The following is a 17112-nucleotide window of genomic DNA, read 5'->3' as shown; positions in this document are numbered from 1 at the left end:
GCCCCGCATGGCTTGGGGGATTTTAGTTCCCCAATCAGGAATTGAAGCATGCTGTAGTTTTAACCACTGGACCACCCAGGGGAGTCCTTGGCTCAATAATTCTTGATTTAAAAAAAGAAAAATTTCATTTATTGACCTATACAGGATGTTTAAGGTTAAGGGTGTTAGGAATTTAACTCGAAAGGTACGTGGCCACCCACTGTGTGCTGAGCGTTAACTTCACCTCATAGGTTCAGCACATTATTCTTCACTACTTAAGAAAGGTAGTGGAGGGAATTCCCTGGTGAGCCAGTGGTTAGGACTTGGTGCTTTGACTGTGGTGGCCTGGGTTCCATTTTTGGTTGGGGAACTAGATCCTGTAAGCCGTGCAGTGTGGCAAAAACAGAAAACAATGTTATTTGAATTCTGAAATTTTCTGTGTTTAAATCTCAAAAGCAAGTTAGATTTCTGTAGTTGAAAAAAAGTTGCTTCTCTGAAATGTGTCCCAAATAAATTTAACTATGGGCAGATGAGCGTATTCAGTTGGTGAGTAAAGGGTTCACTTGTAAATTATTGCTGGGGACCAAATAAGAATTTTTCCATTTTTTGTCAGGTCCAATAAAGCACTGGCTGATTCTCTGGACAATGCAAATGACCCCAACGATCCCATCGTCAACAAGTTACTTCGATCAATGGCTACACAGGCCATGTCTAACGCTCTGTATTTTTCCACCGGATCATGTGCCGAGGAGGAGTTCCATCACTATGGTGAATGATTACAATTTTCTTCTCTTGTGGCCGAAGCCTTGAGCCAACTGTTTAAAAAAGTTTTTTGTTGTTGTTGTTTATTTTGATTTTTTGGTTTATTTTTTAAGGTCTTGCATTAGATAAATATACTCACTTTACCTCTCCAATAAGAAGATACTCAGATATTATAGTACATCGATTACTAATGGCAGCCATTTCAAAAGATAAGAAAATGGAAATTCAGGAAAATTTATTCAGCAACAAAGATCTTGAGGAGTTATGCAGACATATCAACAACAGAAACCGAGTAAGAGGGATTTTTAATTCTCTTACCCATCATCTCTTTTGCTGACAGAATATCAACTTTATTGTGTAGTGGAATGCAGTACCGTATATTCCAGCAAGTTAAACTCTAGAATTATTCCAATCAATGAGAAAGATGAAAAATCATAAAGTTTGTTGAGTAGCTCTCAATACATTTACAAATGTTCTGAAATACTTAATGTGGATTTATGAGATTCAACAAGTCAGATTCTTTCCCCGCAAAATGTAGAAATGTGAAAGACTGTCTATCATCTCACTACCCAAAGATAATAACAATTCTAGACAATGCTTTTTATTTATAAAAATATCCAGTCATACCTGCTGTTTGAAGTAGGCCTTTTTTCACTTAACATGTTATTGATAGCACACCATATCAATATAGTTACATCATTATTTCAGAAACTACTTTGTATTTTATTTCATATTGTTGCTATTGACCATGTTATACAACTTAGATAGAACTAGACCATTTGGTTAAACATCAGATTGCAAACTGCCTAAATGTTTAATATTATCTGTATCCAGTTAGAACACTAGTTTGATACTAAACAATCTTGTAGCCACTACTCATGTTGGTTTAAATTAAAAATTCAGCTCCTCAGTTGCACTAGCCACATTTCACATGCTTAATAGACACCTGTGGCTAGTGGCTACCTATGGGACAACACAGTTACAGAACGTTGCCATCATTTCACAAAGTTTGGTTAGGCAGCAGTGTTCCTGGCAGTCTAGTTTACAACCATCCTTGTGTATACATTTTTACAGACTTCTCACATTTTGCCTGGATAAATTCCTGGCAATCATGAATTACTGAATCAAAAGGGGTACACAAAACTTTCAGCTTTTGTTTTTAATTGGAAGATAATTGCTTTACAATTTATAGTGAAATAAATCAGATAAATAAGTCTGCCATACATTAACACAAATCAGGCATAATTAAAACTTTCATACCTATTACTAAATTGCCCTCCAGAATATAGTTCTAATTTGCACTTCCATCAGCAGGATTTTGGTAGGACAGACTTGAAAAATACAGGTAAGACATAGACCTGGGTACTTTTCATCTTCTTGAGTGAACTATAAACAGCTTTTAAATAACAAACAAGTAGTACTCCTGCCTGGAAAATCCCATGGACGGAGGAGCCTGGTAGGCTGCAATCCATGGAATCGCTGAGGGTCGGACACGACTGAGCGACTTCACTTTCACTTTTCACTTTCATGCATCGGAGAAGGAAATGGCAGCTCACTGCAGTGTTCTTGCCTGGAGAATCCCAAGGACGGGGGAGCCTGGTGGGCTGCCATCTATGGGGTCACACAGAGTCGGACACGACTGAAGTGACTTAGCAGCAGTTCTCTTTAAAGAGTTAATTTTCTAAGACATTTTTGAGGGATTGATAAAGGGTCCTACAAAATTGATTTAATTAATAATAGAGAATATTTGTATTAATGGTTTTCTAGAACCTAGCCTTTTTAAAAGACATTTGTTTCTTTGGGAATATGAATCACATGTTTCTTCTGGGGTGTCAAGAGGCCCATCATCATGTTTGGGGGTTGTGCTTCTTCTTACAGGCAGCACAGCATTCTCAGAAGCAGTCTACTGAGCTCTTCCAATGCATGTATTTTAAAGACAAAGACCCAGAAACTGAGGAGCGTTGCATATCTGATGGGGTCATTTATTCAATTAGGACAAATGGTGTGCTTGTGTTTATACCAAGGTATGTTATTTCTAACACAAAAGTTGTTACTAAGTCATAGTTAACCTCAATATAGACACAGTATAGAAATGGTGGGTTTGATCCCTGGGCTGGGAAGATCCCCTGGCGAAGGGAAAGGCTACCCACTCCAGTATTCTGGCCTGGAGAATTCCATGGACTGTATAGTCAGTACATTAGATATCATTCTTTAAAGCACTTACTTTAGCAACTGTTTTGAAGTTACCATATGTACATAATGTAATATATAATTCATTATATAAGTATAAAAAAAAGAGATCCCTGGTAGCTCAGATGGTAAAGAATCTGCCTGCAATGCAGGAGACCTGGCTGGGTTCAATTTCTGAGTTGGGAAGATCCCCTGGAGAAGGGAATGGCAACCCACTCCAGTATTCTTGCCTGGAAAATTCCATGAACAGAGGAGCCTGGCGGACTACAGTCCACGGAGGTCACAAAAAGTTGGATACAACTGAGCGACTAACGCATTCACTCACTTCTGTATAAGTCATCGGATAGTTTTACTTTTTTCTTTAGCAAAACATTTTGTTTTCGTCTGCTCAATGAAGTAGATATTTGGAGGTTAATCAGATGTAAAGTTCTTTTTCTTGTTTTGGGAAGTTTTTTGTTGTTGTTTTTAAGCTGTAAGAAAAACTAGCGTTCCAGATAAGTATACAAGATCTGCATACTAAGAATATACTATCTCTGAATTTTTATTCTAACAATACTTCAGGTTTGGGATTAAAGGTGCTGCTTATTTAAGAAATAAAGATGGTTTAGTGGTCTCATGTGGCCCAGATGGCCATTCTGAATGGAAACCAGGATCCCTTCAACGCTTTCAAAACAAGATCACCTCTACCACAACAGGAGGGGAATCTGTTACATTCCATTTGTTTGACCATGTAACAGTAAGTCTGTATTTACATTAAGCATTGCTTTCAATGCAACCAGCAAAGAATGTGACTTAGTAATATGCATTTTCTCCTCTATGATAGGTGAGAATATCTGTACAGACCTCACGTTGCCATTCTGATACAATACGGCTTGAAATAATAAGCAATAAACCACACATGACACCAGATACAGAACTTTTGCAGCAGAGTTCCCTCTTGCTAAAGAGTGATTTAGTGAAAGAAGTAACTAGATCCGTGGAGGAGGCTCAGCTTGCTCAAGAAGTCGAAGTAAACATCACTGAAGATTATCAAAAATACTGCCAAACGAAGGGAAGAAGCCTGTACACACTTCTAGAGGAAATAAGAGACCTAGCTCTCCTGGACGTTTCCAACAGTTACGGCATATGAACTCTTCTGACTTCATTAAAAGAGAACTTTGTCTTCCGTGAGTGTTTTACCTTCAACATCAAGATAAAAGTTTCTGTGCCATTGAGTGCCACCAATCCCTGATTTGGATGGTGGGGGAGGAGACTGGGCAGATATTTCACATATTTGTGAAATGTTTTATCACTAAGTTGCATTTAAGTGCAATTAGGTCAGTATGGAAAATGGTTTTTCAGATACTGGATCACTGAATCCTGGCTCTGCAAAACAGGTTGCCAGTCTTGTTAATAAACCTAGAACTGACTTTTGGCCAGCTTGTCTCAAATCAGTTCTTTTATTGCATTAATTTTCCAGTAATTTCTACACTGGGCCATTTGGGTCACAGGTCCCTCTGACATCTGCCAGATTAACTTTTCAGTCCCTTCAGATAGTAAGACTCAGTCCTGTCCATGTGTCCACTTTAAAACTCTCGACTTCATATTTGACTCAGTCTCCCCTGCTGTCCCCAGCACCAGTTGGGGTTGGGGCCTAGGGAGTGGGATGGGATGCACAGGGTAAGGTCTGTTCTCTCACACCTCCCTTCCATCCTCTCACTGAGCTGAGTACTCCTCAGATGAGCTGCCCAGGCCTTGCTCTTGCTGGAGACTTATTACTTAGCACCATCACTTTGCCAGTCTACACCCTCTCCCAAAAAGCAACTTTCCCATGTCCTAGTTCGTAAAGATTAGCTTTGCCTTGCCCTCTCCCCCATGGGAATCTCCTAAGAACCAGACAAACCTTTAAACTTGATTCTCAACATAGTACTGTCTGTAATTACCCCTCCACCAAGTTGATAAACTGAGGCTGGAAAGACTCCAATTAGGTCTTCCCACCACGTGCTTCTAACACTTCAGCCTCATATCCACCATTCCCAAATCTCTTATTTCCTAGATTTTCATTTCTATATTATTGTACATGTTCTTCCCAATCCTTAGCATCTCCACCAATGCAAGCTCTCCTGTGAATCCTCCCGAGGTGCCCATGATACTTTGCAAATTTCTCTCCAACTAACTAGCCAGTAAGGTACCAACCTTCCCTGATGGTTCAGTGATAAAGAATCTGCCTGCCAATACAGAAGATATGGATTTGATCCCTGGTCTGAGAAGATCTCTGGAGAAGGAAATGGTAAGCCACTCCAGTATTGCCTGGAGAACCCCATGGACAGAAGAGCCTGGTGTGCCACAGTCCATGGGGTCACAAAGAGTGGGATACAACTTAGTGATTGAACAACAAAAGGTACCAAGGAGCATATGAATTTCCCTAGGACCTATGCAGGCCAGGCAATACATCAGCTTTTCACTGACCCTTGGAAGTATTAAAGTGACTTCTCAAAAGACATGTAAACACATATATAACAACTGTAAACATTTTACCGTAAGTATATAGTGTAGCACTAAAGAGCAGTAAGAAACTTTTATAAAGCCTGTAGGGATAGTTCATGAGATTTTTATTTAAAAAAAAAAAACATTAGTATTTATTATACATATTTACATCTTAAAATACCACCCAATTTAATAAAAACAGAGCATTCAATGGAACACAAGCAGCAAAAGCTACTTATTAACTACCAATCGTTTTTACAAGGTCATACTTAAATACAAATAAACACTAAGGAGAAAAATATACAATGAAAGTTAATAAGAAACAATTATAAATAAGGCCTCCCCAGTGGCTCAGCACTGAAGAATCCGCCTGCAATACAGGAGACACTGGAGACTCAGGCTTGATCCCTGGGTCGAGATCCCCTGGAGAAGGAAATGGCAAACCCACTCCAGTGATTCCTGCCTGGAAAATCCTATGGACAGAAGAGCCTGGCGGGCTACAATCCATGAGGGTCACAGTCAGACACAACTGAGCAATTGAGCACATAACATAATTAAAATAATGCCAGATTTTAAACAGGAATCAAAAAGTTTCACTATATAAAGATTTTCACTCAAAGCAAATAAAATGCACTGCACCATCATCTCAAATTTGGAAGACAGCAAGTTAATAGATGTTCTCACTTGAGGCCTATCCACCTCGAGGAACATTTCTAGATGAAGCCTTAAGTTACTACTGTACATTTTAAAAGGATTGGTCCAGTTGTGTTTCCTCGACTTTTAACTGCTCCTCTTCGTTTACAGTACTGGCAGCACCAGCATTATGTGGACTGTCTAGAAGGTCTTTGTTAAATCCATTTGATTCTTCCTCCTTTTGCTCCTCACCTGTACTGCCCGCCTCAGAGGTCTGTGTGCTGGGTGTGTTCACTGACAAGTCTGCAAGAGAAACCGTTACTACTGATTACAAGCACCGGATCCGATCTTACCTAGTACAAACTTCTTCGAAAGTCTAGATCAATAAAAATGAAATCTATGATCACTTTAATGTTAATTATGATCCCTTTCTTCCAAATAAAACCATTTCAATACATGTATTATTATAAAATCCATTAAAAATGCAAGTTGAACTCAAACTTCTGAATCATAGCCAAATGCAACTGTTCCCATTCAAAAATCACAATTACTAGATAGGTTTTTTAAAGTCAGATGTTCTTATGAGATATATAAGTGATCTATAGTAAAAAAATAAGATACTCATTTCTACTCAGAAAATTTTAAAGTCATATATTATAAATAGAAGATGGGCCTTAAAATACTTATCGCCAAGTAAACTTTGATAATGACAGCAAGGAAGAACTGCCACCAACAACAGTTCTATCTTCATGTAATTTTTCACAAAGTAGTATAAAACATCCATTTGTTAGGTTAAAAATTAAATTCATTCTAACTGGAAAAAAACTAATAATACCACAGAATAATTTTCACTTGAGAATTTCATTATTTTGCATGATACTTGTTTTATAACATGGTATCTTCACTATTATAAGAAAATAATTCTTATTTTCCCACTTCAAAAGGAAAAACTGGATTGGAAACTGACAAAGATAAATGTGATTATGTGTGCTTCATTCAAAAGCAATTTGCAATTACTTTTTAAATACAGCTTTCCAAATTTGATTATCCAGTTTCCAAACCCACAGTCTGTTTTAAATCAGCAAAGTTTAAGGCAGTTTTAAAAGAGATAAGGGAATCAACAAGAAAGCAAATATGACAGCTCACAACAGAAGTGACACAATGCAATTAAAAAGCATTTGGGACCTATTCATGTCACAGCAAATGGCTCTAAAGTAGTCAATGGGTGCAGAGTATTTTATATGTTTAGGAAATAACAAAGCAATTAATGTTTTAATTATGATCATTAAGATAAAATTATATGTCACATGCTTTAAGGAGTCAGGGAAGAATCTGTTTTTGAAAGACCCAGAATCAATTTTAAATGATTATTAGAATAATTTTTTAACAGATGCTCAGCTACCCAGAAAACGATCTTGAACTTGTATTCTTTGTGGGTTCCAACTAGGTCTCTCGCTCACTCTCTCTCTTGAATATACATAAATTTAATATACTGTACCATACTTTTCTATTCTTCGAGGTATTTTATTTGGAGGAATAGTAAAGAAGTTACAATTTCTAACGTGCCCTTGATATATTAATGGTAGCACATAAAATGCAGCATAAATTTTACCATTTCCTAGGGACTGACTGTTACTCAGTAGCTTTGCCTGTCTTCTTTCCAAGGCCAGTTGTTTATTTCTCTCAATTCTTTGTTGTTCTTCTTCTGTTAGGCTTCTACTTGACTCAGAAGCAAACTCTACACTTCCGTATGAGCTTGTCAGAAAGTGATCTAATTCGGTAGCAGTTACATCATGGCCATTATTTTCCTCTACTTCATCTGCAGTAGACAAGAAAAAGTGTGTCTGTAGTGTTAAACTAGTTAGAAAAAGAGTTTCTGCAGCTATTGACTGAAAACCAGTTTAAAGCAACAAGGTACCAGACGTGAAGAAACAATTTGTGAGGTATGAGAATGTCAGATGCTTGACATGCTTGACTCAAACAAGTAGAAGGAATATTTAAAGAGTTATTTTAAGTCAAACGGGATACTAGTTTAAAAATATGCATTAACAGAGAGCAAAAGTTCGTAGTTGCTAAGAAAGAACTTAAAGAATCCAACTCATATCCTTGTTTTACATTAAAAACATTTTACTAGCTTGCTACGTTGTTTGTATGATACACAGTAACTATTGTATATAGGCTATTTTTATATACGGTAAAACCCAGACACAAAGTGAAAAAGGCAAAAGAAATTTAGAGATCTGTGGACATATTTCCAAGCTAATTTTTTTTTTTAATCCAGTGCTCTCTACATTATTAGTCTTAATAAATTCTTAAAACCCTGTACACCAGTTATCTCAAAGTAGAATGTTCCTAAAATGATTCACAGGGGTATGAAAAGTAAATACTAAATTTTCCCTTTATACTTCATTTAAGAATTAAAGAAAATTTATATTTCTTCTTCTAACTTACATTTAGAAGAACTGGCAGTGACAACCTATCACTTATCCTAAGCTACCTTCAAGGCAGGGTGGAGTTGAGTCCTCATTTTTTTAAATTCAGCATATTATGACATATAGCTGATATTCTGATGACCCAGTTAAGCAAACTGACATACTATCTTTTTTAACCAAAACAACCCTAACAAAATGCACAAGTGGTAACTTTAAAAGATTTTTGCAAAATAACAGAACATCTTGAGGTAGAAGATAACAGAAGTATAAGCAAGAACTAAGAAGATGGCAAAGCTGACACTTCAACCTCTCTTTGTATCATTCACATTATGCAGTTAAAAAAAAGATAACTCATCAGATCTGACAAGTGGGGGAAAAAAATTCATATCACCAAGACAACCATTTGAAATATGAATTTACATTTACTCTCCTTTCCTATGGGGGTGTGTGTGTGTATGTGTGTGTGTGTGTGTATATATATATATACACACACACATATACATAGTACAGTGTTGTTGTTATTTAGTCACTGTGTCCAACTCTTTTGTGACCCCATGGATCACAGCTCACCAGGTTCCTCTGCCCATGGGATTTCCCAGGCAAGAACAGTGGTGTGGGTTGCCATTTCCTTCTCCAGGGGATCTTCCCAACCTATGTCTCCTACATTGGCAGGCAGATTCTTTACCACTGAGCCACCAAGGAAGCCCATTAGCACATAGTACGAAGCTCAAAAAGTTCAGTGAATAAGCTAACTGACCCAGTAGGATATGCTGTGGGATTCAGTCTAATAACTAATTCCTTTCACATATCAAATCCCATGCCAACACTTCATACCATACCTTACCAAATAATTAAACCTTGGATTATTTAAATCACAATCTTTTACACCTTTAAAAGCAACTTATAAATAACTTTCGGGGATTCTATATGGAGCCTGTATTTTCTACTGCATCTACTAAAAATTTTAAAAACAAAAAGCAAACATGTATGGAGCCATCGCACAGAAAATCTGATAACTATACAGACCCTGTCGGCAGGAACCATGTTTTGATATATGTGACTGCCTATGGTTGCACTGTACGACCAACAAATGCAATCAATACCAGGAACAGTCACACAGGTCTAATTAACGTCATAGATACAAGATCTGTACTCTTATGTGAAATGTGAAGTATTTCAACATCAAATTCTAATTTCCCAGAACCACTTTTTTATAATGGGCATGTATATGAACACTGCATCTTTTCATATATTTTTATTAAGAAGCACTACAGAAGACCAATGGGTCATGACCAACAGTTCACAAAAACTCATGCTCTCTGTGAACATGTAAAGATATTTTTACATCTCTTAATGGCATACCACTGTGTATTCTAGATGTACCAAGGCATCTTAATTCATTCCTATTTACTATACTGTAATTATATATTCAAAATAAACTAAGAACTCAGTCCTGTAACACTGCCAACCCCTAGATCCATTTGTAAAAGCAAACTTATTATCAAGTAGATAAACCTATATTCTTACCATTATTGCTAACAAAATCTTCATGTAAAATAGGGAGATCAAGTCGAATTCGTTTTAAACAGGTCTGAAAATAAAAGACATTTTTATATTTTCACTTAGATTTGGAAGAAAGTAGTCACTGATTTTATTCTTAAGTTTCAAAAAAAGTTGTGCCCAAGTAACCACTATTAACTCTCCCCTTCTCTACTAAGACTGCAAAATGAAGACCCCAAAGAGCTACTTAGCCTCAACTAAATATATCCTTATACAATTTAGCATTGTGAATGATATTCATAATAATCTCAACACCTACCTGAACTTCCTTTTTATTTCCCAGACATTCAACTCTATCAATAAAATCTTCAAATTGCAGTTTAGGGAATAGCCTATGTGCCCAGTGCTCCATGTGTCTGATTAGTGTCTTCAAGTCCTCAGCCTGGCACATAAAAATAAAAATGCTAAATAGAAGATTCATTCTCACAAGTGACCTTGTCAGCAGATTTCAGAATTGAACAGTAGTATCAAAGTCACTGGTGTCCTTCTATAACTATAAGGTTAATAAACTTTTAGAAGAAACTTTAAGAAGAAAAGTATGTATTAAGGGCTTAGAGGATTGCAGTGCAATCCTCTACCTGCAGTAGGCTTTAAAAATCAGAGGAAAAAAGAAACCTAGTATGAAAACTTAATAAAAGTTAAAAGATAATCACATGTGTCTTTTCAGGACTATAAAGTAATACTTGAAAGTAAATTTAATAAAATATGACAAGCTTATCTTTTAGAAATAACTATACACACTGACAGGTCTCTAAAAATCATATATGGAGAAGAAAGCACTGAGAATCAGCTCTGAGAAAATATACTCAGAAATTCCAAGGGCAAAGTACTAAAGACCAGCAAGAAAAGTGCAAACATTTTCAGACCACAGTACCTCTCTACATTTGAAATTTCAATTTAACACTAAAAAAAATTTTAATGAAAAACAAAATTTAATAAACCACAGTAATAAATGAAAAAAGTTCCAAATTCCTGATTTTACTAAAAAAAAATTTTTTTCTTACAGAATTTTAAAAGAGTGGTTAAAAGCTCTGGATCAGACTGCATAGATTCAAATCTAAATTCTACCACTTAATAGCTGTGTGACTTTGAACAAATCACTTTACCTGTGTAATTTTTCTTCATGAATAAAATGAGATTATACATACCTCATAGGGTTGTTAGGAGGATTAAGTAATACAAGTAAAGTGCCTGACACAAAGCAAGCCCACAAATGTCCACTATTATTGTGATGGTGGTATTTGATCTTGGTGGTATTTGAACCATAAGAAGCTCATGGTTAAAACAATAAACTCTACCAATAACTCAATATGTAATACTGAGAACATAATGTCTTATCGTTCTCATTCTGATGAAGATAAAAGTTCTTTTAAAGGCTCAACCACCTATGACCATCTTCCAGTTGTTGACCAGCCACCTCACAATGTCATGTTAGACCCAAGGGACAGAGAAGAGACATACCTAAATAGTGTAAAGTCCCAAATCACACCTGGAAAAAAGGTATCAGTGATGCAACTCTGTGAGAAAATAGTAAGACTTTTCAAAGGCAAAGTATAGAAGACTAGACAAACTCAGAGCCCACCCGCACTCAGTGAAGGAATACAAAATATTTATTCTTCATATAAGTTTATTTATCTTAACAAAGAACTTATGAAAATGATGAAGATGTCCCAAATTCAAAGCACCAGTTTATCATTACTACCTGAAAATTTCGATAAGAGCAATGAATTAACTGAGCTGGGCATGGTTTTAAAATATCTTGACTTAGGTTTAGTTTTGTGGCAAAATAGAACACAGGCTTATATTCTTCCTTATTATCCACTGAAACCAAGAAAATGTAATACAGGTTTTTCAGCTTCCTAGGTTTAAAATTTGGGGATTAATTTTTACTTTTGTACCTCCCAATCACCTCCAAGTATTATACGTTGTTCATCCCCTTGCTATTATTAATATCCTATCTAGGCTATTTCACTTAGTTTCCCTGGGAGTGAAATAGCCTCTGAATTACTGTCTGCTTCTGTTCCCTTCCCTCTTTCCAACTCTCCTGAACACTACACCAAAATCATGGTCATGTTGTATTAATGTTCCTCTAGCTGGTCCATGAAACAAAAGTCAAGGGTCTGCTCTTAACCACTGGCAGTGGAAGCTTAAAACTAAAACTCAGTTTCCTTTACTATATAATGGGACCAACACCTACCCCAGAGGTTGATACTTTAAGAACATATTTGAAAATCCTTCATAAATTATTACAAAGCTCTACTAAGATATCATCTGCAAAAAAAATTATATCTACATTCTACATGATGCAAAGGAAATTTTTAAATGTTCACTTATGCAGAGATTGATAGTTCCTAAATGTCTTCAATGTCCTTTCCACGTATCACAGTTTCTAAAGAGATATGATGCTGGATGACAGCATCTGTGAAACATTCTAAGATTCCTGAGAGCACGAGAATGGGCACACAGTCTCACCAATACTTTAAGAAACAAAGGTCTAAAATACAAATCAGACACTTCTTACCTCATGACCTTTACCTTTGAATTTTGCCTTCTCAAACACGTGCCTTAATGCTGGCAGCCCTCTCTCTGAAATTAATCTGTGAATAGAAGTATTTTTAAATTTCAAGTTTTCTAAAGCCATCAAGGCCAAAACAAGACCATAAGAAAAAAATGTTATCTGTTAAACTGAAAAAAATGCCTTTAGAAATATCTGATCCCAAAATCATCCCAACCAAAAGCTTGTAACGTAAGAGGGAAAAGATGATGGAAAGAAAAGTAGAAATGTTTAAGGAAATAGTAAATGTACCTCTCAGCATTCAGCTTGGGTATATTCCTTTTAACTGTTCTCTTCGGAGGTACAGGAACAGGCGCTCCTCTCCCTGACTCTGGTGAAATATACCAAGATTTAATATTACTTATTTAAGCCTCATTTTAAATGTGTCATTTTGAAAGCTGACAGAGGGATAGCTGGACATGGACACCACTCTGGTGTCATGGACCTTCTTCAGGTTCAGCGCCTTCACCATCTTCTCTCCCTGGAGAGGCTGGAGGTGGGAATGGAGGAAAAGTTTCATCTTCTATATGCTCATAATCTGGTAGGTCAGTCAAGCCATTCTCCTGTGGTTCTAGCATCTTTTCCTCTAGGGAAAAAAAAAAGTAAAATGTTTATTCATCCAAGCAGTTTTTCTATGACACAGTTAAGTTCCACTTGCAGCAAAATGCATGTTTTTCAGTCAGTTAAATCATATTTCAAACTCACACATCGTGAAACAAAGTGGAGAATATAACAATTACAGAAAAAAGAACCTAAGTTAGAAACTCAAAGAACTGAGTTCTAATGGACAGCCTACCACTAAATAACAGTATGGGTTTGAGCAAAACATTTTACCTTAACTGTTGAGTTTCCCCATTATAAAATGATTTCAACTTTTCAGAGGGTTTCAAACTGTGGTCCAAATGGGGTGAAACAGGCAGGGTACAAGAATCTCACCTCCACTCCAACCAGAGGTTTTAAAAATTATTACTGGGAATTCCCGGGTGGTCCAGTGGTTAGGCCTCTGTGCTCTGCCCGAGGCCTGGGTTCAATCCCTGCCCTGGGAACTAAGATCCCATAAGCTGTGCAGTGGGGCCAAAAAAGGAAAAAATAAAAATACTGTTTACATATTGGCTTTCTAGTAAAGTTTCCTTTGAAATGGAAATAATGTCTTGATTGGTAACTTGAAAGAATGCTTTTCATACCATCTCACTTGACCTCTCAGAAACATCTGACACTTTTGATCAGTTCCTTTTGCTGGAAAAGTATTTTTGTTGACTTCTGAAACACAGTACTTATCTGGTTTTCCTCCCTTCCTGGACATGCCTCCTAAACTTCTGCAGATTCATGTTCCTCTAACCTGGTTAATAAGTTTACAAGATTTCATCCTCGGCCCACTTCACTCAGTTATGCACATGACTCTAATTTATAGATGACTCGCTAATTTTTTATTTCTACACAAGCATCAAATCTGAGCTCTAAATCCCTACTTCTCATTCTACAGCTCTAAAATTTTTCAAAGGCATCTATAACTTACCATGTATAAAACCAATCTTCAAAAATTTCCCCATTCAGTAAATGACACCAATCCAGCTATACAACTCAGAAACCTGCAAGTCACCCTTAATACTTCATTCCCCTATCCTACTTACCCTGTCCATTTACTTCCAAATTATTCCTTGAGTCTGCCATTTCTATTTCCACAACTACTTCCTAACATATATTGGATTATTCCATTACTCCTATCCATTTTGCTCTTTCACTCCATTCTTCGTATTACAGCTTAACTAACCTTTGGAATGTGACAGAATGTGGTCCACTGGAGAAGGGAATGGCAAACCACTTCCATATTCTTGCCTTGAGAATCCCACGAACAGTATGAAAAGGCAAAATGATAGGATACTGAAAGAGGAACTCCCCAGATCAGTAGGTGCCCAATATGCTACTGGAGATCAGTGGAGAAATAACTCCAGAAAGAATGAAGGGAGGGAGCCAAAACAAAAACAATAGCCAGTTGTGCATGTGACTGGTGATAGAAGCAAGGTCCGATGCTGTAAAGAGCAATATCGCATAGGAACCTGGAATGTTAGGTCCATGAATCAAGGCAAATTGAAGTGGTCAAACAGGAGATGGCAAGAGTGAACATCAACATTCTAGGAATCAGCGAACTAAAATGGACTGGAATGGGTGAATTTAACTCAGATGACCATTATATCTACTACTGCGGGCAGGAATCCCTTAGAAGAAATGGAGTAGCCATCACGGTCAACAAAAGAGTCCGAAATGCAGTACTTGGATGCAATCTCAAAAACGACAGAATGATCTGTTCGTTTCCAAGGCAAACCATTCAATATCACGGTAATCCAAGCCTATGCCCCAAATCAGTAATGCTGAAGAAGCTGAAGTTGAACGGTTCTATGAAGATGCACAAGACCTTTTAGACTAACACCCAAAAAGATGTCCTTTTCATTATAGGGGACTGGAATGCAAAAGTAGGAAGTCAAGAAACACCTGGAGTAACAGGCAAATTGGCCTTGGAGTACGGAATGAAACAGGGCAAAGGCTAATAGAGTTTTGCCAAGAGAACGTACTGGTCATACCAAACACCCTCTTCCACCAACACAAGAGAAGACTCTACACATGGACATCACCAGATGGTCAACACTGAAATCAGACTGATTATATTCTTTGCAGCTAAAGATGGAGAAGCTCTATACAGTCAGCAAAAATAAGACCAGGAGCTGACTGTGGCTCAGATCATGAACTCCTTATTGCCAAGTTCAGACTTAAATTGAAGAAAGTAGGGAAAACCACTAGACCATTCAGGTATGACCTAAATCAAATCCCTTATGATTATACAGTGGAAGTGAGAAATAGATCTAAGGGAGTAGATCTGATAGACAGAGTGCCTGATGAACTATGGACGGAGGTTCATGACATTGTACAGGAGACAGGGATCCTGGAAAAATCATCTCCATGGAAAAGAAATGCAAAAAAGCAAAATGGCTGTCTGAGGAGGCCTTACAAATAGCTGTGAAAAGAAGACAAGCGAAAAGCAAAGGAGAAAAGGAAAGATATAAGCATCTGAATGCAGAGTTCCAAAGAATAGCAAGGAGAGATAAGACAGCCTTCCTCAGTGATCAAAGCAAAGAAATAGAGGAAAACAACATAATGGGAAAGACTAGAGATCTCTTCAAGAAAATTAGAGATACCAAGGGAACATTTCATGCAAAGATGGGTTTGATAAAGGATAGCAATGGTATGGACCTAACAGAAACAGAAGATATTAAAAAGAGGTGGCAAGAATACACAGAAGAACTGTACAAAAAAGATCTTCATGACCAAGATAATCACGAAGGTGTGATCACTGACCTAGAGCCAGACATCCTGGAATGTGAAGTCAAGTGGGCCTTAGAAAGCATCACTACGAACAAAGCTAGTGGAGGTGATGGAATTCCAGTTGAGCTATTTCAAATCCTGAAAGATGATGCTGTGAAAGCGCTGCACTCAATATGCCAGCAAATTTGGAAAACCCAGCAGTGTCCACAGGACTGGAAAAGGTCAGTTCTCATTCCAATCCCAAAGAAAGGCAATGCCAAAGAATGCTCAAACTACCGCACAATTGTACTCATCTCACACGCTAGTAAGGTAATGCTCAAAATTCTCCAAGCCAGGCTTCAGCAATACATGAACCATGAACTTCCAGATGTTCAAGCTGGTTTTAGAAAAGGCAGAGGAAGCAGAGATCAAATTGCCAACATCCGCTGGATCATCGAAAGAGCAAGAGAGTTCCAGAAAAACATCTATTTCTGCTTTACTGATTATGCCAAATCAACCAAATCAACCTTTGACTGTGTGGATCACAATAAACTGGAAAATTCTGAAAGAGATGGGAATACCAGACCACCTGACCTGCCTCTTGAGAAATCTGTATGCAGGTCAGGAAGCAACAGTTAGAACTGGACATGGAACAACAGACTGGTTCCAAATAGGAAAAGAAGTACATCAAGGCTGTATATTGTCACCCTGCTTATTTAACTTATATGCAGAGTACATCATGAGAAACACTATGCTGAAGGAAGCACAAGCTGGAATCAAGAATGCCAGGAGAAATATCAAGAACCTCAGATATGCAGATGACACCACCCTTATGGCAGAAAGTGAAGAGGAACTAAAAAGCCTCTTGATGAAAGTGAAAGAGGAGAGTGAAAAAGTTGGCTTAAAACTCAACATTCAGAAAACTAAGATCATAGCATCTGGTTCCATCACTTCATGGGAAATAGATGGGGAAACAGTGGAAACAGTGTCAGACTTTATTTTGGGGGGCTCCAAAATCACTACAGATGGTGACTGCAGCCATGAAATTAAAAGACACTCCTTGGAAGGAAAGTTACGACCAACCTAGATAGCATATTAAAAAGCAGAGATATTACTTTGCCAACAAAGGTCCATCTAGTCAAGGCTTTGGTTTTTCCAGTGGTCATGTATGGATGTGAGAGTTGGACTGTGAAGAAAGCTGAGCGCTGAAGAATTGATGCTTGAACTGTGGTGTTGGAG

General features: G+C 37.4%; 2 protein-coding genes across 2 annotated transcripts in view; one reads left to right on the top strand and one right to left on the bottom strand.

Moving 5' to 3' along the window:
* The window catches only part of DIS3L (DIS3 like exosome 3'-5' exoribonuclease), a 30915-nt gene extending 26566 nt beyond the window's left edge, over nucleotides 1–4349 (top strand). The window contains exons 12-16 of the mRNA XM_010834542.1: nucleotides 593–747; nucleotides 855–1033; nucleotides 2620–2765; nucleotides 3493–3667; nucleotides 3755–4349. Of these exons, the coding sequence (XP_010832844.1) occupies nucleotides 593–747; nucleotides 855–1033; nucleotides 2620–2765; nucleotides 3493–3667; nucleotides 3755–4060 (961 nt within the window). The 3' untranslated portion in view covers nucleotides 4061–4349. The remainder of the gene's footprint in view (nucleotides 1–592; nucleotides 748–854; nucleotides 1034–2619; nucleotides 2766–3492; nucleotides 3668–3754) is intronic.
* Nucleotides 4350–5503: 1154 nt separating this feature from the next.
* TIPIN (TIMELESS interacting protein) overlaps nucleotides 5504–17112 on the bottom strand; it is a 16946-nt gene continuing 5337 nt past the window's right edge. Inside the window, exons 2-8 of the mRNA XM_010834541.1 lie at nucleotides 13022–13162; nucleotides 12829–12907; nucleotides 12544–12619; nucleotides 10282–10404; nucleotides 9990–10053; nucleotides 7643–7849; nucleotides 5504–6333 (exon numbers count right to left, since the gene is read on the bottom strand). Of these exons, the coding sequence (XP_010832843.1) occupies nucleotides 6143–6333; nucleotides 7643–7849; nucleotides 9990–10053; nucleotides 10282–10404; nucleotides 12544–12619; nucleotides 12829–12907; nucleotides 13022–13154 (873 nt within the window). The 5' untranslated portion in view covers nucleotides 13155–13162 and the 3' untranslated portion in view covers nucleotides 5504–6142. The remainder of the gene's footprint in view (nucleotides 6334–7642; nucleotides 7850–9989; nucleotides 10054–10281; nucleotides 10405–12543; nucleotides 12620–12828; nucleotides 12908–13021; nucleotides 13163–17112) is intronic.

The sequence above is a fragment of the Bison bison genome, unplaced genomic scaffold, assembly GCF_000754665.1.
Source record: "Bison bison bison isolate TAMUID 2011002044 unplaced genomic scaffold, Bison_UMD1.0 scf7180017864034, whole genome shotgun sequence".
Lineage (NCBI taxonomy): Eukaryota > Metazoa > Chordata > Mammalia > Artiodactyla > Bovidae > Bison > Bison bison.
The sequence above is the reverse complement of the archived record's forward strand: the minus strand, read 5'-3'. Positions and strand labels throughout refer to the sequence as shown.